Source organism: Empidonax traillii, unplaced genomic scaffold (assembly GCF_003031625.1).
Source record: "Empidonax traillii isolate 1590-97213 ecotype Southwest subspecies unplaced genomic scaffold, ASM303162v1 scaffold957:size654520, whole genome shotgun sequence".
Lineage (NCBI taxonomy): Eukaryota > Metazoa > Chordata > Aves > Passeriformes > Tyrannidae > Empidonax > Empidonax traillii.
This window is the reverse complement of record NW_020956150.1, coordinates 263,455-288,007: the sequence shown is the minus strand read 5'-3', so window position 1 is coordinate 288,007 and position 24,553 is coordinate 263,455. Positions and strand designations below refer to the sequence as shown.

General features: G+C 43.8%; 1 protein-coding gene across 3 annotated transcripts in view; it reads left to right on the top strand.

Annotated features, from left to right (window-relative positions):
- Positions 1–21,364, top strand: part of TEX14 (testis expressed 14, intercellular bridge forming factor) — a 28,554-nt gene extending 7,190 nt beyond the window's left edge. The window contains exons 7-32 of one of the 3 annotated variants that reach the window (XM_027903322.1): positions 410–540; positions 1,449–1,562; positions 1,867–1,990; positions 2,505–2,683; positions 3,196–3,347; positions 4,068–4,258; positions 4,429–4,561; positions 4,885–5,834; positions 6,423–6,526; positions 7,518–7,597; positions 8,137–8,403; positions 8,964–9,064; positions 9,339–9,446; positions 9,788–9,878; positions 10,605–10,695; positions 11,969–12,031; positions 13,075–13,202; positions 13,850–14,040; positions 15,263–15,314; positions 15,812–15,883; positions 16,625–16,702; positions 18,170–18,287; positions 18,482–18,577; positions 19,555–19,664; positions 20,072–20,138; positions 20,327–21,364. In XM_027903322.1, the coding sequence (XP_027759123.1) occupies positions 410–540; positions 1,449–1,562; positions 1,867–1,990; positions 2,505–2,683; positions 3,196–3,347; positions 4,068–4,258; positions 4,429–4,561; positions 4,885–5,834; positions 6,423–6,526; positions 7,518–7,597; positions 8,137–8,403; positions 8,964–9,064; positions 9,339–9,446; positions 9,788–9,878; positions 10,605–10,695; positions 11,969–12,031; positions 13,075–13,202; positions 13,850–14,040; positions 15,263–15,314; positions 15,812–15,883; positions 16,625–16,702; positions 18,170–18,287; positions 18,482–18,577; positions 19,555–19,664; positions 20,072–20,138; positions 20,327–20,363 (3,828 nt within the window). In that variant the 3' untranslated portion in view covers positions 20,364–21,364. The remainder of the gene's footprint in view (positions 1–409; positions 541–1,448; positions 1,563–1,866; positions 1,991–2,504; positions 2,684–3,195; positions 3,348–4,067; positions 4,259–4,428; positions 4,562–4,884; positions 5,835–6,422; positions 6,527–7,517; positions 7,598–8,136; positions 8,404–8,963; positions 9,065–9,338; positions 9,447–9,787; positions 9,879–10,604; positions 10,696–11,968; positions 12,032–13,074; positions 13,203–13,849; positions 14,041–15,262; positions 15,315–15,811; positions 15,884–16,624; positions 16,703–18,169; positions 18,288–18,481; positions 18,578–19,554; positions 19,665–20,071; positions 20,139–20,326) is intronic. The other 2 variants (XM_027903323.1, XM_027903324.1) reach the window with 2 other exon arrangements.
- Positions 21,365–24,553: the final 3,189 nt, after the last annotated feature.

The following is a 24,553-nucleotide window of genomic DNA, read 5'->3' as shown; positions in this document are numbered from 1 at the left end:
GCTAAAGATGTTAGAGCAGTTTTTCAGACTCACAGTAATTATCCCACCTGTGCTATTTTTAACCTTTAGTGGATTCTTATTCCTATTGAAATGGTGGGGGAAAAAAGCAAAACAATTCGAGCCTTTAGTGGTTAATGGGCCCTGTCAGAGGAAGCAGTTTTGGAACAGGCAGTGGAGACTCCTGTTAAATGTCACCTGTGGGAGTTCCCAGTGACTGGTTCTGCTTTCCCTCTTTCACCTTCACTAGAAAGTGAAGTTTTTGACACTGAAACCTCAGCATTTCGTGCTGGTGCTTGGGCTGATGGTCCTGGTCAGTGATTGCGCTGACGTCATTAATGATGACATCGGGGCAGATGTGATGGATTTTGGGGGACTGTGGCACATCCCTTTTGGTTATGCCCTGTTCCAGTTCTATCTTGCAGGCAATGGGCACCTGGGCTACTTGGCATCCCTCCCAATTATTGGGGAAAAAGACGTGGTTCAGGCAGATGATGAACCAGCGTTTTCTTACCACGTTGGGCCGTTCATGATCATGACCAAGTAAGTGGGATCAGAGGGATTTTAGCCCCTCTCAGTGTGTATCTCTTACTGCTGCACAGCAAGTTGTTGTGCCAGTGCTTTCTTTGGGTACTTTCCCCTGTCCTTTCTATATTTATTCACCGTTTCCTTGCTTGCAACTTGTTTTCTGCATTCACTGATTAACATCAGGCTCCCTTGGTGTCTGAAAGGACAAGAGCAACCTACAAGCAATTTTAACCCAATGATGGCTAATCATTGACAGCAGTGTTTCAGTATTGCTTCCTTTGTGGTGGGAAATATGTTTGGGGTTGCACAGATTGTTGCCATGGGTGTTGTTCAGTGTTTAGTCCCTGTAAATGTTAGGCCAGGCCTCCTGAAATCCACTTTGGCGGCCCAGTTGCTCAAACCTGGGGTGAAACCAGAGTTGCAAGGGCAGATTGAGCCTTTTTTAAAAAAAAAAAAAAAAAAATCTTTGGCATTGTGTGTTAATTATTGTGTGTTGAGCAAGTAGTTGTGCCTCTGGTGTTGTGTATTTATTATTGTATATTAAGATAATAGTCGTGTTTCAGAGGAGTCCAGAGAGCTGATGGATTGGTGATTTAATTTTCCCTGAGCTCTCACTTGTGTCACAGTGGGCTGTGATGGCCTTTATTGAAAGGAGTTTTGGAGTGCCCTTGTCCTTTACCTTGGGTCATGGAAAGGTGTTTTTTGGGCAGTGAAGATCAGCCTTAGCAGGATGTGTTTATTGCCAGTTTGAAAGAGTAGCTGCACTAGCCCAGATTCTCAATATTAACAACAGCAGGAGGCAGCAGCAGAGCGTTGCAGAACCACGAAATTCCTTGTAAAAAAATTGCATAACTGGGGGGAAAAAAAAAAAAAAAATTACTGCAGAGAGCACCTGGTGGAAATTCCTCTTCTCCTCCTCGTAGCCTGATGTGGGGAGGCAGCAGAGTGACCGTGAAGGAGCTGGGCCTGCAGCCCCCTCAGCACAGCTGGAAGCTGCGCTTGGCCGACCTCCTCCTGGCAGAGCAGGAGCACAGCAGGTGGGGAACGGCGTCCTCCTGGGGTTTGGGGGTCCCCAGGGATGGGAGGGCTGGGATTAACCTCGGGCAAGGAGGACTGGCAGGCTGGGGTTGCGCTTTTTGTCCAGTTAAAAAAATACAACCCTCTCTTCCCGTCTCCTCCCCCTCCTAAAATCCGTTCTTTTAAAATCATATATTTCGGTGAAGAGCAAAAAGCATCCATGTTACATTGATCACTCCCAGCCTTCTGGGTGTTTTTGGTTTTTTCTCCTTCTAATCTCGGATTTGCCTTACAAAGTTTTTTTTTTCCCCTCTCCCCTTGCAGCAAACTCCGCCATCCTCACTTGCTCCAGCTCATGTCTGTCTGTCTGTCCAGTGACCTGGAGAAAACCCGTTTAGTGTATGAAAGGGTTCACTTTGGCTCCCTGTACAGCATCCTGCATGAAAGGGTAACTGCAGTGCTTGGGTTGTAAACAGTAATTAATTAAGTTCAGTAACTACATCTGACATCTTCACTCAGAGGAAAAAGAAGACAAAATCCTCAGTCTGTAGCTGAGTTTCTGTTGTGGTTCTTGTTTTTTTAGTCACTGATCTGTGTTTTGTCTTTGTCATTTGATGTTTTTCTCCTTTTTTTTTTTTTCCTGCGGTTGAGTTATTTTATTTCTTTACCTGTTTGAGTGCAGACATCTAAATCACTTGAAGATACTGCAGTCCTAGGCAAGGGATTATAAGAGCTCATTCTGCTCCCAGAATTTTGGCACAGCCAGCATATTTTCCATTCTTAATTATTTTCGGGTGGCGCTGTTTGGTTTGGTGAGGAGAACAAACAAGTGCAGTTCGTGTGACTTTTTTTATCCAGTGTATTTCAGTTTGCTTTGTTTGCTGTCTTCTGCACTATAATAGTCTGGCATTTAAAACCCTGCGGTGTAAATGAGGTGGCTCTGGGGTGTTTTCTTTTCCCAGCGTACCGAGTTCCCAGTGCTGCAGACAGAGACCATCCTGCACGTGCTGCTGCAGATCATCGACGCCCTGCGCTTCCTGCACTCCCGGGGCTTCATCCACCGTTCCCTTTCCTCCTATGCCATCCAGATGGTCTCTTCTGGGGAGGCAAAGCTGTGCAACTTGGAGTACATGATAGGGAGGTAAAGAAACTTCCTTAATGGGCCCGAGTTAAGAAGTTTACCCCAAATCCACCGGGAGATTCAACACCTCGTTTAACTGGTGGTAATTAAGTGCCACCAGTGATTTCTTTTGTGAGGGACAATCATTCATTTAATCTGTAAATTATTACTGAAGTTATCTTCTAGACACACCCACACACTGAAAAATAAATGCTGGCAGGGTGGGTGGCACCTTCCTGTATTTTATCCGTGGCCAGAGCTAAAGGGTTGTTGGGAAAACTCCTGTTGGGAAATGCTCAGCTTTTCCTTTGTTCTTTTTGAGTGCAAACTTGTTAAGGGAGGGGTTGCTCTCCCCAGAAAGCCTTTGCCAAAAGTCATTTACTGGAGTGGAAATAATTGCATTTGCATATGCAGGTATTTATAAACTAAAAGCTGTGATGCACTCAGGTGTTTCATTCCTGAGGATGCACCTTGTAGCTGAGTGTGAGCGTGCTGGGTGTCCCAGTTCACAACTTTTTCTCCCCTTTATACAGCAAAGACAGTGGAGAACACAGTGATCTGACCCGAATTCCTGTCCCAGTCCAGCTGTACAGGTGGTGCTCTCCTGAAGTCATCCTCGAGAGAGCTGTCACAGTCAAAGCAGATGTTTACAGCCTCTGTGCAGTGCTGCAGGAGGCCTTGACAGGTAAATCCACAGGTCTGGGCTCTCAGGGCTCCTCCAGAGTTAACCTGAAAAATAAACCAGGCCAAAAAAAACCCCAGCAAACCAAATGTTGAGGACAGTAACAAAGATTGCTGGAAACTTCTGTGAAATGTAATCAGAGAGCTTAAAATTGTGTAGCTTAAGGAGGAGATTGATGTTGGTATTGGAGAAACACAATTTGGTGTGGTTTTCTGCCGTTTATTTTTCTCCTCCATGATATTCAGTTAACTCTTTGCAGTGTCCAAATGGGCAGCTGTCATGTGTTTGATCACTACAGTAACTTAGACATAAGTTCCTCTTAACACAGATAATGCATTGTTAACACAATCTGTTAACACAGATAATGCATTGTTACTGTTATTACAAGTGAGGCAATGTGGGTTTTGTATTCACTTTGACTGCTTTGACAGTGAAATGGGATAAACAATTACCCTAAAAATTAATTCCTCTATTAGCTGGTTGGTAATGAGGGATCCAGAGCAGTTGTTTGCAGTGTCACTGTGCTTTAGAGATTGCTGTCAGCTCCCTTTAGAGCCTCCAGTGCTGGAATAGGATGGGGAGGAGATGTCAGTGCTCATTTGGTTCGTGACAGCAGCTGTAAATTAGGGGATGGGAAGGCAATAATGCTGCTTTTTTTCTTTTTTCTTTTAATTAACATTGATTTACAGCTGGTGACATAAAGTCTGTACCTGTGTCTTGCAGAGAGCCCCCCCTGGAAAGGTTTTGAAGACTCAGTTATTAAGCAGCTCATCATTTCAGGGGAGCAGTTGGAAGCAGATGCCAGGCTGCCCACGCTCTATTATGATGTTGTCAAGTCAGGACTTGAACCTAAACAGAGGAACCGCTCCATGAAGCTTCAGGATATTCAGTATATACTGAAAAATGACTTAAAGGTGACTTCCAGGGTTGTAATCTTTCGGTTTTGTGTCCACCCAGACTCAGGTTGCTGTGGTTCAGTCTGGGTGGGAGTATCTGATCTTGGAGGGAAACCACCTTAGAAGAGAAGGCAGAGACACTGAGCTGTCAAATATATTCTATTCCCTTTTTTGTGTGTGTGTAACAGGACTTGGTTAGGTCTCAGAGTGGTCAAGCACGAAGATCAGCTGTCTTTGCAGACGTGAACATCTGCTGGGCATCAGCTTTTAGCTGCCAGAGGAGAACTGTGGAATTCCAGGAAAAAGAGGGAGCCAAGGCTGGTGAGTTTCTTGTAGCAAGATGTGATGTGTCCCTTCACTGAGTGTGCTTCTCACTCCATAACAATCCAGCATAAATTATGGATTTGATGACATAGTTGGAAAATAGAAAGAAGTTGGCTTTGAATTTAAGCTGCCACTCTAATTATTAATGTCCACTCAAGACCCTGAGCCTGGTTAATATTTGTTGTTCAGGCACACTGTTTTCAGCAGAGGTGTTAAATGCTGCTCATGTAATGTCTAAAATTAACTCCCAGATGTGCAAAGGCAGCACGTCTGATGGGCTTCTGGAGAAATGGCTTGATGCTTAAAATCGAATTTTTCAGGTGGCTCTCCTGCCCCAAGAGACCCTGTTTTTCGTGAGGAGAGCAGGGCTTTGGTGGTCCAAGGATCATCAACCAGTGTGCAGCCAGTTGCACAGGACAAAAGTCCTGATGTAGCTTCTGAGGTCCAGACAACCCCCAGTGAGAGCGACGTGGACGAAAGTCTGTGCAGCTTTGAAATCAATGAAATCTTTGCCAGCTACCCAGAAATTCACCAAGACTTCCTGGAAGGGGGGTCTGGATTAGATGAAACCCTAAAGGATGGAAAAAGGCAGCAGAAGGAAGAAGATAAGAGTCCCCTGGGAGTCCTGTCCTTGTCCTCTGGAGCGTCCTGTGAGGAAGAGGAGGATGATGACTCCTCGGAGTTGGGCACAGAGTTCACTGCAGAGGAGGAGGAGGAGGAGATGAGTGAGGCCTCTGACCTGGCACAGGGGAGAGGAGATGCTGGGAGGAGAGGGAACAGCCCTTCCCCAAACGAGCAGCACATCTGTAAGTGTGTCCTTAACATAAAGATTATTCAGAGCATGCTGCAGCAGGCAGCGGATTCCCTGTGCAGGACGGAGGAGAACCTGGACAGGTTGAAGGCCGTGGAAAAGCAAAAGAAGCTGCTCCAAAAAATCAGAATGAGTCAGCTTTCTAAGCAGGGTTTTCAGGAAAGACACTGCAACAGGTCTGATGATGCTTCCCAGAATACCAGTCACCCCTTCTCTGGAGTGAACAGGTTTTTACCCAAAGCTGTGGGTCCACCATGCAGTGACTACATCCCACCCCCAGCGACGTGTCAGGCACAGGGAGCGTTGGGGGAAGACGATTTCCAGGCTGTTCCAAAGGCAGCCAGGGAAACACAGGCAGTTCAGGATGAAAAGAGGAAGAGTAAAATCGAGAACAACCGGCGTGATCCTGGCTACAGTGTGAGGAGAAGCCTGGATGATGAAGTGAACCTAAACCATGAGGTAAAATGTTGAGCAGCCTGGCTGTGTTTGCAGCTTCTGTATTCCTCAGCAGGTGAAGAGATGTAGGGGTGGGTGGTGTCCAAGGAGAGGGAGGAATGTGTCTTTTGCTCCTCCCAGCACAACACTAGCCCAGTGTAAAATCATGTCGTAAAATGGAGATTGGTCAGGGAGAAGGCCAAGAGGAGAAATGAGTTTTGTTTGCACTGGGGTCTAAGCTGTCATTAGTAAGGGCTTCTGGATCATTTTCAGTATTAAATACAAGCAGCCCAAAGAGAAGGGGAGAAATTCATGCTGTGATCTGCTGTGGGAATAATCTTGAGTCATTTAGGTCCCCTCACCCCCCTGGAAACCACATGTTTTGATAGTCTGCCTGCCCAAGATATGAAACCTGCTGTAAATCCTGGGCAGGGTGTTTGCTGGGCTGAGGCCTGGGGTTGCCATCCTTTCTCCTGAGCAGTGCAGCTGAACTATAACACAGGAAATCAAGTTTGCACGGTCTGGTTCTCAGGGTATCTCAGAGACAGCTCAACTGGTAATTGCCAGAATGCCCAGTGTGCGCTGAATCATGGCTTGTTGGACTCATTTCAGCATTTACTCCCACGTGTATCTGCAAGATGCCAAAAAAAGTTGAACTTGCAGTGTCAGAGAGGAGCTGATTCACATCCTGCAGCAAGCAGCGAAGAAGGGAGGTGGTGAGTTTTGATTGTGTTTGTAGAAGAGTTCATTCTGACAGATTCCTCTCGAGAAAGCCCCTGTCAGAAGGAGACACTTGAGGATCGAGGCTGGCATTTAATGTTCTCAATAAGCCAAAAGCACAGTGAGGAGCCTGCTGTGAGTCAGTGGCAGCTGCAGAGCTGCTGTGACAGGGCAGTTTAAGAGGGGTGCTAAAAAGATTTCAGATGCCTCTGTGATGGAGCTCAGTGGTCCAAAACTAGCAGTGCCTAAGGAGAGCAGTCTGGTGAGTTACTGGGAAGGGTGGTTCTCCTTCCTGGGCACAGCCTCATTCAGCTTCCAGCAAAAATACTTCTAATGTCATCTTTGTATTCCTGAGTTTGAGTGGAAATTACATGTTAAATAAGTCAAATAATAAACCTGGCAAAACTTGTGCAAATTAATGTAACTTACCTGGAAGGTTGGAAAAGTGTGGAGAGATACCTCCTTCAACATTTGGGTCAAATCAGTCAGGAAAACTTGCAGTTCTAAAATTGATTCATGACCCATTTGGATCAGTAAGACCTGTTGGTAAAGGATATCGTTGGTTAGAACAGAAATATTCCAGATGCTGACCTGTGGCCAGAGGCTCAGGTTAGGGTTGGGGTTAGGCTGGTGGGAGGTGGTTGTTACTTCAGGCTGAAGTTGTCCACTGAGCACCTGAATAAAGCACAGCTACACAGGATTCCTTGTCTGAGTGTTGATAAAACTGCATCATCCGAAGGCAGCAACAGCTTTTGAGATCTAGAGTTAAGTGTACAGCTTGTCTGGTTAATCTGTAATAGACCTAAATAACTGTCTGTGCTTTCTAAGCTTCTGACAGCTCAATCTGCTGGGTTGTTAAAAGGCTGAGAGCACACGTGTTCTAATTAATGTTAAAACAACTTCTAGTCTTTTACTGGCTGGGGAATACTTAGCACAATACACTTGTGCATTACCAGAGGTTGTGCATTTCATAATGATTTGTTACAGGAGCTACTCAAAGCCAAGATCTGAATTTTACAGCAAGAAAATCAGTGAGGAGAGGAGGATGATGCAATCAGACTGGAGGAGTAAGTAAATCACTGTTAAATCAGCATTAATATCAAGTCTTACTGCAGTGCATTAAAACTTCATTTCTTGAGGAAGAAAGGTCTGTGTGCCTTAACTGCTGAAGATCCCTTGGGTGGTTCTTGGATGAAAACCAAGTGAGTGGGATCCTGTGTCTTGCACATTCCGGGCATAAAATAATCACAACCACGTTAAGATGGTTTGATTTCTGTAGCCGAAGGAATTTCTAGCCTCGTTTTGGACAGTGTGTGGATTTAGGAAGGGCAGGATGGCGGTGACCAGTGGATGGCAGCACGGGCATGGAGAATAGAGAATCAAACTAACCCAGACTGTTCATTTAAAGACTTGTCCCTATCAATTCCTGCGGGTTGGAAACCTTTCCTGGAAAATGGAAGGGAATGTTTAGCTCTTTTCACGATGAAGGCGTTTACAAGGGTGCGGCTTGAGCATTTCCAAGTCTGCAGGCACGGTGGAGCACAGGGAATGCTCGGAAGGTCCAGATTCTGTGGTGTGAACTGCTAACTTTGTTCGTTTTGTGTAGCTGAAGTAAAGAGGATGGCCAGAAGAGTGGCCTCGGGGCAGCTGGAGCTCAGCTGTCCCTGCCCACCCAGTGAAGGGACATCTGAGAGTGAAGCAGAGAGTGCAAAGGAACCCTTCCAGCATGTCACTGCTAGAGCCCCAAAAAGCCAAGCCCGGCAGAGATGTAGGTGGCAGCCAGGTGATGATGTTGAGCCTTGGGACCCTGGCAGTGAGGATAGAACTGGATCTGAGGAGAGTGATCTGGAGTCTGCACTCAGGAGTCCTGGAGGTGAGGTTGAGGAGCCAAGAAAACCTTTCTTCTCTTTTTGTCTCCCATCTCCAGTCAGTTCTCAGCTGACTGTGATTTTGTGACAGGAATTGTCAGATTTATCTTGCAGAGTCTTGCCCCCCCAGGCAGGTCAATCACTGAGTCTTTGATGAAGGTGAATAACAGACAGAGATGAGTATTAGGTGTTAATTAGGTGGAGGTAATGCCCAGTGAGCTTGGAGACCCTTCATCGCCACTGATTACTGTCATGTACCAGCATGGGAGACCCAAAGCTTTCAGCTCCACCAGTGCTTTCACTCTTTATTTCTCTCAGTCTGAGCACAGAGATGCTTTTTCTGCAGCAGCTTAGTGGGTAGTGCTTTTGTAATAGTTCTGGATAAAGGAACAAGGAGAGGTTCCCCTGACTAGATTAACGAGGGGAGCATTTAAATGTCATCATTTCTCCATGTTCCTGACAGACAATTAGTGTTACTGTCTGCTCTCCTTGATATTCCATCAGTGGCTCAGATCACCCCATGTTATTTTTTGCCTGATAATTTTGTTCCATTCTCACATTCTAGGGAGGAGGTGCCAGTTGCCATCTCAGGGTGAACAAGCAGAGTCTGGAATAGCCATTCCTCAGAATTCAGCCCTTCCTCAACAAGCTGAGAACCTCTCTAGAGTATGTACAGAAATCCAAGGGATCCAGGTGCAGTTGGTTGCCTGTGGAACAGCTCAGCCTGGCTGCTGATTTGAGTGACAATCCCCCTTTTTTTTTGTTGTTTGGTTCTACAAACCATCAAGGTAATGTAAGGAGCAGATAATGTAACGCAGGATGAAGCTCAGAGTGAGCAAAGTTTGTAGAATTCCAGTTTGCTGTGTTGTTTTTTGAGTGAAATGTGATTTCTTTATTAATGGAGTGGGGAAAGCATTTCAGGTGGTTATGTCTTTCACAGGGACATTCAAGGGAATTGCATTGTTCCCTTAGTTCACCTCCTGATGTGTCTGAAGAATTCTTCACTCCTGATTATTTCCTTCCTCCTGAGGGAAGTTCAGAACTAGAGGTAAAAAATAACAGAAAAGGCTTCAGACCTAAGTTACACAACATGTGTAATTGTGCTCCCATTTGAGCTGGGGAGAGCTGTGGAAAATGGGAAAATTATTTTTAGTTTTTATTCTTTTCTTTTGAAATAATGTCTGCAAAGAAAGATATAGAGAAAAGTGGGAAAATTCTATCCCTGTTTCTTTAAAACACATACCCCTGCCCACCACCCCCCCCCAAAAAGCCCCCCAAACAATTAAAACCCCACAAACACCCACACTCCCAAGACAGCAGGGGTATGTTTTATTAATTTATTTACCTGGCAGAAATTGAATTAATGTCCTTTTTCTTTTTCCCTTTCAGACCTCAGATACTGAGGGCAAATCAGAAGATGGTTGTGAAGGACTTTTACAGAAACTACCTAAAGGTGCAAAATCAAATGTTCAGACTTCAGGTAAATGTGCTTTTTCTTTTGAAGCATTTCTGAGTCAGGTCACAGAGTCCTGTTGCACTTCCACTTTTGCCAGCAGCACTCCTGTCAAAAGGCTGGAGCTTAATCCATCAGGGTCACTTGGTCTCTTATTCCTCATTATTTTAGCGAGAGTTCAGGACACTGAGAATTTTGGAAGGTGAGGTTTGGGCATTGCAGTGCCTGAAATGTTTTTGAATGCCATGTTTTTGTGCTTGCTGGGCTTCAGTTGAAAAGCCAAAGCAAAAGTTGTTTGGAACCTTTTGTTTTGTTTTGTTTTGTTTTTCTTTACCCCGAGGCTACATTTAATCTTTTTATGCAACTTGCTGTGGCGCTGGAAACTGAATTATAAGTTGTATTTACACAGTAATATTCTTATTGCTGGGAGGATCTTGGGCTTAAAAGAGTGTAAGAGCTGATAGTGCGTGTGCAGAATAATGGAAGAATCATCATTGTTTCTGCAGTCTGTTGTCTCTTTTAGCTCAAATTTGTAAATGTTGTGATATTCCCCAGCGCTTCAGTGACTGTCTGGCAGCTGGGGTATGTTTATGAAAATGCATCTTTAAAACACATTTGTCTCCTGATAACAACAAAGGTCACAAAAACCCGAAAAAATTTAATAAAGTTGCAATTTCCTGTTCAATGAGTTTTGTTGTTTTCTTCTGTACTTGTAAAACCCAATAACAGGGAACATTTGTTATTTGTATTCAGGGGGAAAAAGACTGTTGTGCAGCCCAGGAACACAGAAGTGTGGCAGTAACAAGCTGGGAGTGAACCAAAGGAGCCAAATGCCTGTAGTCAGGTAGAGAGACTCATTTTCATTGTTCCTTCGAGCATAAATTGGATTATAAAGTGTGCTCTCTTCATTAATTCTGCTTATATATCTAATATTCAAATAAGACGCCAGTGGTGGTTTTTAATGACTATCTACATATCTCGGTTCCTCGCCAAGAAAATACTAAGAGGACTTCACAAATCTCAAGGGGATTTGTCTTTTGCAGTGTTCAGTGGGTTTTTTTGCTTAATGAGGGAGCTAAAATGGGAAAAATAAAGTCATGTGTATAGCACAATTCCTTTTAACAGAGCAAAGCTAATTCAAATTAAGGCTGCAGTCATCTGTTTTAATTTTGTTGTGCTTTGGTTTCGGAGCTCAAGTGGCATGAAGATGCTGCCTTTTCCCCCCCTCCCTGCTCCTGTGGGAGCAGGCTGATGGAAGTTTGCTCCCTGGATCTTGCCTGCAGGTAACATCAGCCCGTGCCTGGAGACTTGCAGGCTCATCTGTCAAACAGGAGGTTTTTTATGTCCAGCGTTTTGTAAATTTTGTGTTTTACCGTCGTGCACAAACATTGGCCAGAGTCACTTCGTGCTGCCAGGGGGATGTTCAGGGCAGGGACTTTTTAAGTGAAAGTCTTTTTCAGTCTTTTTAAAAGCTCCAGTGCTCCCTGTAGCTCAGCTTTCCCTGTGCTACTCCAGATTGGAGCTGCTTAACACTCTCAGTGTGGGAGTGAGAGCTCTTCTCTCTGTCAGCGTTGTGCTCCCTCCTCTCCACCTGAAAAAAATGAGTTACCTGTCTCAAAGGTAGGCAGAAAGTTTGGGAATGACTTGTCTTTAAGGTAAAAGTTAATGGTTTTGGTTGCTGCCTTCACTGAGGAGCTGAGCTTTTGGCAGCAGGGCAGAGAGGGCTGTTCCTGCCTGCCCATCTGACTAATCCCCTCTGACCTTGAATGGGCTCGGCAGAGTTTGAGAGAATACCTTGGAAAACAGATCAGAGGACGATAAAACAACGTGGTGTTTTGTATTCATGGATTTTTTATTTAACTTCCAGTTTTGCTTTGAAGCTGTGTATGTCAATTAGGAATTTCCCCCTTACTGAATGCAAATCCATAATCCGGTTAAAATGACATTTGTCTCCTTCCATTCTCCATGTCCTGAGGTTCTGAGCAAAAACTTTCTGTGGGCTGCAGCCTACCTCAGAGAGAAGGCAGTTCTTTGCATTTTTTATGAGAGAAGGGAATAAATACTTTCATTTTCATAACTTTCAGAGGGTGAATAAGACCGTTCTTCCCTCGTTTCAGTGTTGATGCAGCACGAGAAGCGATGCTGTGGGAGCCACAGGAAGAATGCCAAGAAAAAGATGTGTAAGACCATTTTATAGCAGGATTTCAGCAAGTTGATCATTATCACTGTGAAAGTTTTGTGTTGGGGCAAAACAGGGAGGTGAGACAAACCCAAGCTGAGAGAAAGAAAACTCCCCAGGGTATTGAAAGGGTATTTTCCCGTGATAATTTGTGAGATCGGTATAAAAGAGCTATCACAGACAGTTGTCCTTACTTTGAAATATTTTCATATTCATAAGTAATTAACTGGGTGTTAATCTTCAAGTGTTAGGATTCCTGGTTTCTTCTCTCCATATGGCACAGAGGAAATAAAATCGCTTTTAAAGAGCAAATCGTCAGCGCGGAGCCAAAGAAATTTCATTACAGAAATAGTCCTGCGATTTTCAGGAAAAAGAATTTTGCAGAATGTGTTTGGTGACTCAACTAATAAAGTGAGTTTGTTTTTGCAGATCATGGAGATTTGCATAAAATCCCTGGTTTGGTACCAGTAGGTCTGTCCTTCCCTGGCCTTCTGAGGACGATGTAATCCGGGGTGCATCTGCCCAAAATGTTGGTTTGCTTAATGTAATTCCCACTCCTGGGATTACATTTTTGTAACCTGGGTGTGTGTCACTGCCTGTGCATCTTCAGCAGTTCCAGTTTGTCTGAGTAATTCTTTTAAAGGCTCCTTAAACCCACGTTTAGTCTTATTTAATGGACTGTTAATTTTCATTAACCCTTGAGGTTTTTCCTGGGCTTTGGGGAGTTTCCTGCCTTGTGGTTCCCTTTCTGGAGGCTGTTTCCTGGGCTTGCTTTTGTAGGAGGGTTATTTAAGAAATCCTTTAAAGGAAGGAGAAGCAAATAATGAACCTTTTCTGTCTCTGCAACATTGTTGAAGGTGGTGATCTTGAGCCTTCCAAGAATCCTCTGGGAAGTTTTCAAAGGGAATATCTCTCTTCCCTCCGGTGAACTAGATAAGACCGACCAAAATTAAAATTTAAAGAGCCTGAAAATAGCAGAAGCCGGTGATTCAGAGATGCAGGAAGTGGCTATTCTAACTGTCAGGACATCTTTCAATAATTCAGATCGGTGGCAGATATTCAGGATCTGTCCAGTATCCCCTGTGAGCAGGAGAACTTCCAGAGGGATGGGGAGTGTCAAACGCCCAGACTGAGCCATGCACCGACCAGTGTCAGCACCCCCCTCAGCTCAGGTAAGGCAGGGAGGGGAGGATTCCCAGGGAATTGCTTCCCCTTTCCACGGACACTCCATTCACTTAGGGCCAGTGCAGGAATGTCGGGCTGGGGATGAGCAACCACAAGGAATTGTTGTTTGAAATCTCACTGACAAAGGGACATCTCTAACAGAACTAAAGGAGAGTTTGCAGCTGAAAAAAACCCACTGTCTGAAAGGTCTCTGGAAGATGATTTCTTAGTAGTTGATGGCGGCCTTCCTAAATCAGAAATTGTTTTGGATGTTTAAAATTGAAGTGGATTTTAGCATTTTAAAGACAATGTAAATAAGCACTCAGTATGTTTTGAGTGCTGATAAAGTGATCTCAGTGTTTGTTGGAGTCAAGTGATTTATCATTTGCTTTGTACCTCATTAATTTGATGTAATACAGGAGATGGAATTTCTCAGTTGGCAAAGTTTTGCATAAATAAGGTCTGAGGTGAAACATCAGTTGGTCTTCTATTTGGAGATCATTTATGGGCACTGGTTTCTTAGAGTTTCTTGTGCAGGTACCTGTTCTCTTTTGACTTTTTTCCTGCTTCTCTTGAAATTGATAAAGATGAAAAAATCCTGAAAACAATTTTCCAGCTTTTTTTCTTTTTTTTTCCTTTTTTTTTTAACTTCTAGAAGAAAAAATTCCATTAGCCTTTGAGAGATACAAACACTGCCATGAATTAGCTTCAGATTTTTCCCCGAGTGGTTCTCAAGAGGCCTCCTCCACAATGTTCAGGACATTCACTACAGCCTATGAAGGGGAGAGGAGCCTGGAAATTCCAGGGGCTGCTTCCAGACTTTGCCAGTTTGAACTGAAAGAGCCTGTAAGTCCGAAATTTTGGTTTATGCCAGCCGTGCTTCTAAAATATTTTTTAAAGTACTTCTCCTTAAAAATAAATGCAACAAGGGAAGCGCGGAATCCTTTGTGAGGATTTTGGAATCCAGGATCTGTTGATACAATTGATTTCAAAGCAGTGTTGCCACTGATTAAACAAAGAGTTGTCTTCCTCTTGTACCTAATTGTGTGTAAGTGTTGACCACTATCAAAGTGGCCCTTCCCTGGCTGTAAAGAATTGCCATTTCCCAGCCTTTTTTTGGATCTGGTGATCTTGGAACACCAGAGTGGTAAATACCTGCAGAATGGTTGGGTTGAAAAGGTGTGGTTTGGTTGGGCAGGGAGGGGTTGATCGTTTGTTCCTCTGGGTGGGGCAACAATTTGCACCCCCCTGGATTCACGAGGGATTTGGGAACCACAGGGCCTTGACATGGAAGTTGGGAATAAACTTAACTGGAAATAAATACGTGAGCATGGAAGTCTTCATGTGGAAGTGAAGAATCCTCAGAACTTGGTGGGGGAAGGTAAATGAGCCCTTGTGTGAGGAGGTTAAGTTTGTCCTTTTTGGACATAATGTCCTTTTTGGCATAATGTCATCAGCTTTGCTGTATCAGAAAATCAGTTTGGAGCTGACAGTTTCCAAGGCCACTGGAGTGATTTCCAGTGAATCTCTTTGGAACTGAAGGTGTTCTCGAGCCACAGCATTATCTTAACTGCCTTCCCTGACATTTTTATATCAAATACTTGCCTTTACACCTTTCTTATTATTATTCACTGATGGGGTTTGTTCATTTAAAGGTTAAATTGGAGTTTGTTCAGCCAGAGCAGCAGTGTCTGTTCACTGTCTGACCGACCTGACACAGGTTAGGTCTGTGTGTTCTGCTCCTGTGGCAGGGTTGGAATTCATTAAAGCCATTCCCAGTGCAGAGCTGCCCTGCCTGGCTCTGCAGAGATCACTGATTGGGTGTCACTGCCTTGCCTACAATCTTATTCTACAATTAAGTGCTTGAAGCCCCTACCTGGCTGGTTTACCTTACTCTGTTTCCGTATTCCGAACTGATTGAAAACCTTATTTTAAAATTTAATGTTCAGCTAAGGCTTTAATTGAAGGCTCTACCTCATTTTGGATTTAATGTGTTGAAGGGGAGGATTGAAAGTCATCAGTTTATGAATTTACCTTCTTGTGTTTCATTCTGTTTGGTCTTACACAGGATGGGTTGCCACCAGTTGCTCCATCCTTGAGGAACACCAGGCAGGCACCTGGTAAGTCCTTTATCCCAACCCAAATAAATTGATCAGTAAACAGAGAAACAGATTTGAAAGGAAATTTTGCAGTTTATTTCTTTTTTTCACCCCCTTTTGCCCTGCTTTTTTTCCTCCTGGACATCTCCTTTTCTAGGGATAAATAGCTTTGCACACCTCTGTGTACTGCTGGTGCTAATTAGGTTATGGATTTTGTGTTTGCACCTGCAGACTGAGAACTCTGACCTCTAATCAACCTGTGTTTGAAGTGTAAATATTACTGGCCTCAGATTTCTGATACAGGATGGAAAACTGAATTCTGCAAGTCTGGCTCTAAATGGTTTTTCCATTATGAAATTATTGAAGGATATTTGATAAAATTTGAATGAGCCAGGCTCGTGCAGGGTGTTAAATGAAGTATGTAAGCAAGATGCTATCAAAATGTAAGCCCATGTCACAGTTATTAAGGATTAATCACTGCTAATTAACTAGATTTTTTTTTTTCCCCTCCATCTCAGCACTCTCAGAGGCATCTCAACCCTCCATTGACGAGCTGCCTCCACCAGCCCAAGAGCTGCTGGATGAAATTGGTAAGAGCCACTTCACCCAAAGCGGTGTGAGGCTTCCCAGCTGTCTTCACTCAGGATTCCTCCCAAACCCATTCACTACCAAAATACACAAGAGCTTCCAAATGAGTTGCAGTCGGTGCTTTAGGAAGTTAGGCATCAACAGCTTAAACAACTGGCAGTCCTTGAAGCTCCTGCGTTTCACTTTGTGGGTTGGTTGCTGCTGGCAGCAGCCAGCACAGCGAGTGCAGATGTAGTTTAACAGGGAGATGAATTTTGTGTACACTGAATTTTTTCAGAGTTGTCCTGGAGCAATGTGTGTTCTCCATGAGAAGGCAGCTGCACCCCTCGGGTGCTTGAGCAGAGCTTAATCTCCCTACGTGCATCTTTGGGCAGGAGGTGTGAAAACTCTGCATTGTTTTTGCTGGGAGGGTGTTACAGAAGAGTTTGCTTTGCTTATTCGGTGATGAACTCATCCTAAATTAGCACCAGACACTGGTATAATTAAATATCCCATGGCTGCTTTAGAAATGAGACACCCAGGCACGTCCTGATCTTATTTCCCCATTCACCAAAACAGTGTGGAGATTGGCATCAAGTGAATTAATGATGGTCAGGGGAAATCTGTAGGATTAATGTATGAACTAACTAGATCCTGTAAAGGTTTTTGTGTAAGGTTGGATGGATAAATCATATGGCACTTCAGAGCCTACAGAGCCAAGTTAGAGCACCCAGGTCAATAAGGAATGTGCTGGTTTTTAACAGAACTCTTAAAGCAGCAAGATTCCATCACTCCAGACCTGAAAGAGGTGGGACTGCAGGACTGCAGAGTGCAAATAAATGGTTAGTTGATAATAGTCCTGATGTAGGGATTAAAAATAGAAAATCCCATTTGCATTGCTGTAAAAATGACTCTGAATACTTGTCACTGTATGTTCAGCTGTACAATACAATGCAATTTTTAGCTCAGTGCCCCCTCCACCACTGTTTGCTGCCTTTCCCTGCGTGTTCCCTCTGAAGTCCACGGGGATCTGGCGTGGGAGGTTTGCAGGTCTAACCGTGGGAATTCATTTCCTAGTTCTATTATGCCACCGTAGCGTGTGCTGTGTTCAAACACAGGTGCCAAAACCCCCAGAAGTGAGGGTGGTAGGCAGGTGATGTCAAACAGAGCTGAAGTTTCCATTCTGGGAGGGTGATTCACTTAAAGAAGTGGCCGGTGCACACACTGCCTGCTAATGTTCCTAATTCTCCCTCATGAAATAATTCCCCTGATCTCCCAGTGTAAGAAAATAGCTTCCACGGGGGGGTCATGAATATTGTATTCCCTGTTCTGTTCCAAAGACACCAAAAGGGGTGAATCTTTGTGCTTCTGCAACTGCAAATGGTACTAAGTGGGAATCTTTTTTTTCACACGTACAACAAGTCGTGTCAGAGGAGCAGGAAACCAAAATGTTTATAGGCTGTGCTTTTTCTTCCCCAGTGAGTCACAAAGCGAACAGCAGTCAAAAAAAAAGAAAAAAAAAAGAAAAAAAAAAAGACAAAAAAGGGGAAAAAAAAAAAAAAAGGCAGAACATGAGTTAAGTCTGTAAAAAGCTAAATAGCAGAGTCACTTGAGAACGACACTGGCACTTGTTTGTGTTCTCCTCCAGCTCTGTTAGATCTTTTCCTGAAGGACAGGAGCTCCCCTGGCTTTATTCAGGGGAGTATCTTGTTTTTAGGTGCCGAGGACGGCAGCAGTTGTTCGGTCGCTGTGGGTTTTGTTGTATTTGCATAAAGCACAGCTATTTCAGCCTCCATTTTTGTGACAGCCTCCTGCTTCCTGCTTATCATAGCGCAGCAGAAGGTGCTGAATTTATTCCCAGGCTGTAGGGAACAGAACTTGCCGATAAGTCTTGGGAAGCCGGGGGGGGGGAGGATATCGCTGGATTTTGCTAAGTAGGGTAACAAAGCAAACATCCACAGGTTTTCTTTTGATTTCTCTCCCATATCTGGGATTGTAAAGGGGGAGAGATTAAAGATTAATTTCCCCATGCATTTTTCATTTTGGTACGAAGGGAAAGTGTTCAGTCCTGTGAATCTGAAAACGTGTTAGAGTGAAATATTTATCTGGGCCTTGCTGCTGGCCACCTCTGACTGCAGATAATGGGAATTTACTTAACTGGTGGAAAATCAGGTGGCTGAGGGAAGAGTAATTGAGAAGTGGACAACTGGAAGCTTACCCAACTGCAGTAAATAAACCCCCATTTTAATTTCTTTGTTATATCTCCCTACATGCCTTTGATATTAAAATCTTTCTGTTTATGTGAGTAGTTCCCAGTCAAATTAGGATGGAAAGCAGAGAGTCAGAAAAAGAACCTGAGAGAAATGAGTGGCAAAATCAAAGTTCGTGGACTAAGGAGTCATTCAATTCAGCAGAGGACACAGAAAGGTATGAAAAATGATGATAAAACGTGTTTGTATTTGAGGTTCAAGTATTTAGAATTACGGTTTCAGCATATTTTAACAAGATTTAATGCTTACTTTAAAGCAAACTTTAAATAGCCTGGTAATTATGACTGGTTTATTTTGAAATTTGTGGGATTTTACTTACCACCATAATTTTTTTAACCTTTTATTTAACAGGGCTCACTCTACGCTTGATGATATTTTAGAAAGAATGCTCCATGCAGTTCCTGGAGATGAGGATATCCAAGAACAACCTCAGGGACACACTCCTGGGTTAGCAGATAATTTGCATTATGTTCACAAGTCTGTTTCGTTGTTGTGGGTACAGATCTATGCAGGACTTTTCAGAAAATGGGTTGTCAGTCCTCAGACAGAAACGTGTCAGGGAACTTCCCTGGAGACATCAATGTGAACTCTTTTGTGCTAAACTGAGAGGGAAAAAGAATGTTTTGTTAATATAATTTCCTGTAGGTGGAAAGCAAATACTTCAGTTGGTTTGGAAGGCAGTGCTAAGTGTTCACAGAAATCAGAGATAATTTGACAGAATGGGGGATTTTTCTGAGATGGAGAAAATGCACATTAAGAGAACAGAACCACGAAAACTCTTTGTAAAGAAGAGTTTGGGAAAATGGTTGTGTTTTCGTGGCAGTATATTAGGAAATGAAGGCAGTGGGAGAAGTCACAGATACATCATTTTGAGGAAAAGATTCAGAGCCCAGTAACTCTGAACAGCTCCCCAGTAAATGCCAGTGAGTGGTCATAAGTCATTCCTAACATCTGTCTCACAAAGGAGCACAGCAGTGAAGAAAAATTCACAAGTAAATAGAAAAAAAAATAGACATTCTTATGTTAAGCACCAGGAAATTTTTTTTTAATTGCACACAGAAGGCAAAGGTCACGATAACCAGGAGGATCCTGCCAACAGGGCAGACCAATTCCTGTACTTCCACATTGATCCAAAGCCCATCCACACCTGTAATCAGAGTACATCTGCTTCATGCTGTTCTATAAAGAGTCATTGCATTCTGTGTATGGATGTAAAGCTAAAGCACATCTGCTGTTTGGGAGGGGAAGAGCAATGTGGGGGTTGGAGAGGGCAAATACACATCATAGATCAGGGTAAAAACAAAAAGGCATCTGGTATGCCCAGAGGCTTCTGGTTTAGTGCTCTGTTTCGTCCTGCCTGATTAAAAAAAAAAAAAAGAAGTGAGGAAAAATTAGGATCATACACAAAAACTCTGTCATTCAAGGGCTGCAGGCCTGCAGGATCCAGAAGATGCTGGAAGGAAGAATGGAGTAGAGGAGAGAGGAGCTGGGGCTGGAGGCAGAGCGCCAGAAAGCTGTGCTGGGACTTCAGCAGGTGCTCTTTGTCTGTAAAGCTGCTGGATGCACCCAGAGTTTGAAATGTCCCAAATCCCTGGTTGCTTTTGGAAGTGTTGGTGGTAATTTTTAACTGGGGGTGTCATCGCTGTGCCCGTTGCTTGCACGGCATTAGCAGGTTTGGATGTATTTTCTGTCAGGCCCCCTAGAACTGGGCTGGCAGGGATTGGGCTTCAGGTTTGGAAATCAGGATTGATTTCTGATCCCAACAAGGGTCCTGTGTGATGCCCCAGGAGCAGCAGAGCTGGGGTTGGAGCTCTGATTACCGAGTGTGACCTAATGGATAAAGCAGAGCACTTAATTCACGTGGTGCTGTGTGCTGACTTCCCTCTGAAGTGTTGTGGCTGTTGGTTCTGAGCTCCATTTACGTGGTTTGTTTTTTTTTAGACAAACAGCCCAAAGATCAGACATCCCACTTGAAGCAGCAGCAGCTGTCTTCAGCTTCGCCCTTCAGGTGAGACTCTCTGTGAGTTAAACTGGGGTTTTGGTAGGAATTTGTGTGTTCTCTGGCTGCATGAGATACATTCCCGTTTTCCAGGTGAAAGAGGCACCATTCCCTTCAACTTGTAGTTTGATACATGAAAAAAAAAACAAACTATGTAACCTCTTTTTTTTTCTTCTTGTTTTTTCCCCCCCGTACAGGATAATTGTTCTGGATGAGAGTTCTCTATGTGATTAAAATGGATAATGAATAAGTTCTAACCTGTCATCTGCTTACTGCTGTCTGTACAGCCCGTGAATTGGAGGCTTTTTTGGCCACATAAACAGTTGTAAAGCTCAAGACTCCTTTTAGCTGCAGCAGCAAGTACAGAAGAAAATCTGATGTTCTGCGTTATAATACTATTTGTACTGGTTTTATGCCATCACTGCATGCACAGGCAGTATCAATATTGCAGAACTGAACTGTTTTCTCAATATCACATCCCCGTGAACCTGCTACGTGGTGGTTTTTCTCCTGCACGTGCCCATTTTCATAAGCACAATAATTTCCTGCTCTGTTGCATTATGCAGTTTTCGGTGTTGCAAACAACATGATTGTAATTCTGTGGGCTGCTGGTACTGCTCAGACGCTGGAATTTTTTCCATGCTGGGAGCGTGGAGCACTGTTACAGCCCATGTAGTGTGTGTTTTTCCTTGCTCATTAAATTTAACAAGGTAATTTCTTGTTTTCTCTTTACTTAGTGCTTTTGTGATCTAGTGTTGAACTGATTTGACTGATTAAGGGGATTAATTGCTGTGCAAAAAGCTAATGAGGAAAAAAGCAGTGTTTTCCAGAGATTGCAAGCGCAGCAATATGTTCCCTGCCAGCATTAGACAAGAACATGAGAAAATGTGGTTAGTGTTGGGAAGGTACCTGTTGTTTAATTCAACCACGTTTTTGGTAGGGTGGATTAAAAAAAAAAAAATGGATCTAATTGAGCTTTGGATTAAGATCTTGATGAGCACAGCAACTTCATATTTGATAAATATCACTTCATATGTGATAAATACTGTTGACATGCAGGAGGGAGGATTGTCCTTTTCCCTGTCCAACAGACAGAGGGATTTTGGCTGGTTTTGTACATCTGGGTGTGCCACGTTTGCCCCTTCACTCCTGTTTCTGTAAAGAAATGCTCTCCATCTGTAACTGTTTGTTAATTTGGTTTAACAGCACTAATAAAAGTTTCCAAGTTATTGTGCTGCCGTGTCGTTCTTTTTTTTTTTATGGTTTGTTTTGGAGGGGATATTTTTGGGTCTGTTTTGTTGTTTTTTTTTGTTTTTACTTGTTATTAATGATGTTTCCCATCATCAGACCATGACACACAACCAGGGACTGCCAGAGCTGCTCCAGGGAAGGTGCTGCAGACTGGCAGGGGTGGGGGGAGCTTTCCTCAGAAAAGATCAAGAGAAAATAGAAATCTTTCATCCATTTATCATGTCGTGGTAGTGACAGAGCTGGAACAGAAGTGCCAGCAGGGAGGAGACTGGAGTTGGAATTCTGTACCTCGGGATAACAGCAGGGCCAGTGCCCGGGAATGGGGCATTAAAAATACTAAGCAAAGGTTTGAATGTAAACATACAAAACATTTAAATGTAAATTTTAATGTAAGTAAAATCTAAAATGTAAGCACTAATCTGAAATTAAAATCTAAATAGGAAAATATTATGCAGAGGTTTAAAGCTAAATATAGACATACTTAAATATAATTTTAATATAAACTGAAAAATATAAATACTAATATAAAATATAAATATAAGTAGAACAATATTAAGGAAATGTTGAATATTTTCCAACCTGGGCTCATAACCAACAGCAGGTACCCAGTTTCTCTGCTTGGGAGCTCTGTGTGCTGCAGGCAGAAGAACTCTATATTCCTGATAGAAGCTGCTGTAACAAGATCCTGCTCCTCATGGCCCCGGGGCCGAGCAGAGCCTTGTGTTACACTGCAGGAACAGAGGGAAACGATTCGCATGCAAAAGTTAAACGGCAAATTTATTGTGTGATTCTGTCCTTGGTGGCTTGTGACTCACAGCTGAGGGTCGTTCCCTCTCGCTTTGGCGACGTTTTGTTGTGTTTCAGGCTTGCTCAATTAAATAAAAAGTAATTAAAGGCCGTAGGGCTGCAGCAGGGTGGTGGTGGAGGGGGGGGGCACACGTTGCGTTCTTATTTTTGCATGTAATTATTTTGGTCTGCAACACGTGAAATCTCCTCAGCTCCTTGGATTTCTTGTTCTGTTTTATCTGTCGGACCAAATGGTGAGCAGACTGTGAACCATTTCCCTATCGTTTTTTTAATCTTAATGTGGAGAATTTTTATTTCTGTTGGTAGAGAACCTTTCAAGTAGCCCCATAGCCTGTCTGCTCTCCCTTATCGAGGCCAGAGCACAACAGAGGTTTCAGTTTTTCATCTGCTTGTACTTTCCAGATTTGAGTTTAGCATGAATGTAAATCATCCAGATCACAAGAAGCATGGGCACGAAAGCTGTAATTAACAGAAACAATTAAACAAGGACCAGTGCAAGACAGCAGAGAAGATCAGAGGGGCCCATCTAATGCTGCTTTTCAGCTTCCCAGGGAATGAAAGGCCAATTAATTAAATTAAAACAGTGATATTGAGCTGTTCTAATTCCTCTCTGAGCCGCTCACGTGCAAGCTGAGCTGTTCTGCACGTAGGAAAGCGAGTGAAGTTGTGTGAGACACAGGGGAGGGGATGAGGATGGATATCCTGTCTCCCTGCCCTGGCAAGTCAGAGTCATGGAATGGTTTGGGTTGAAAGGGACCATAAAGATCACTGAGTTCCAACCCCCTGCCGTGGGCAGGGACACCCTCCACTAGACCAGGTTGCTGCAGGCCCAGTGCAGCTTGTTTTCACTCCTTTGTTTGACTGGTTTGGGGATTTTTGTTTTGCTCTTGGTTTGGAGCAGACCATCTCAGCTGGAGGGAAAAAACCCCTTAAGTCTCCCAGATCTCATCATCATCCGTGGCAGTGCAAATTGCTGGCCTGCCTGTCTGTGACGGGCTGTGGGCTGCATGTTAGTGAGGCAATTTAGCGAGGTGATGAACAACTTGGAGCAGTTGCTTCCCTCTGACTCCTTTGTGGCTTTGCTGCATCGGCAGAAGCTGTGGGAGAGGGTGGGAGGAGGAGGGAACGTGCTTGGGGATCATCCCTGTGCACGATGATAGAAACAGAATCACGGAGGGGAGAGCCTTCGAATCCTGTGACTGTGGATCATCTCATTTTGAAAGCAGTTCACTTGTTCAGGAGCAAAAATTTGAAAGACAATTAACTCTGAAGGCAGGCAGGGATTTGTTTTTTTTTTAAAAAAAAAAAAAACAGAGGAATTGGGTAAAACTGAGTTTCAGAGGTTTGCTGTCTGCAGAATTGTCTTTAGAAGCTTTTTCCCTGGGCTCCTGAATCATGGAATCTGCCTCGCAAACCAGAAGTGTGATTGTCTAGATAAACACTGTGTTTTGAGATTCAAGATCAGGTGTGAAGCTGCAGAGCCCCACAGGTATTTTTTTATTTTATTTTATTTTATTTTATTTTATTTTATTCCTGCAGGCTTTGGCATCTTTTGTTTGCTGTCGATGGGCAGCGATGCCTCTGTTGTGCCTTGACCTCGGGGCCTTGTTACAACCCTATTTTCACCCTCCCTGGGAAATCAGTGGATTTAAGACCTTTCCTTATTGCCTTAAACATATTTTTAAAAATACTTTTGTGGTTTTGAGCTGATTTTTTTCTTGCTCTCTGTTATGGTCGTGTATGTGGCACCTGCCACGAGAGACGTGCCAGGAGGGGATGTGTTTTCTGTCAAACTCCATCAGCCGGTAGAACAGATGCCTCTGGACTGGTTAGTGTTCATTAATGTTTATTAACACAGTCTGCACTTAAAACGTGCCTGCTGGATTTGTGCCAGATTTCCAGCACGACCTTGAACTTCACAGCGAGGTGGGGCAGTGCAAACAGCACTTGTTCTGTTTGGGATTGGGGAACGTGCAGCTCCGTCCTCAGACCCCTTTGGATGCGACATCACAGCCAGACCGTGTGGGCCAAACAGCAGCTTTTGGGATGTTTTACATGGAGGAAAATAATACTCTGTATTTTGGGTTGGGTTTTTCTTTTTTGTTGTTCTTGAAAGGCTCATAATTGCTCGAGGTGAGGGGCTGGAAGGGGAGGGTGAAATAAAAGTGCAGTTTGCCCCACGACAGGCTGGCTCCTCTCCCGCACGGAGACACTCACGGCTTTCTTTGGAGAACCCTGTGGGCTGCTGGGGACTTGAACCTCTGAGAGCCCCCCCTCAGCTCCAGCACTAAGCCCGCTCTGTGCCCGTGCTGCAGCAGCTGGGTGGGTCAGGCAGAGCCTGGAGCTGGTGCTGGTGCAGGATCACC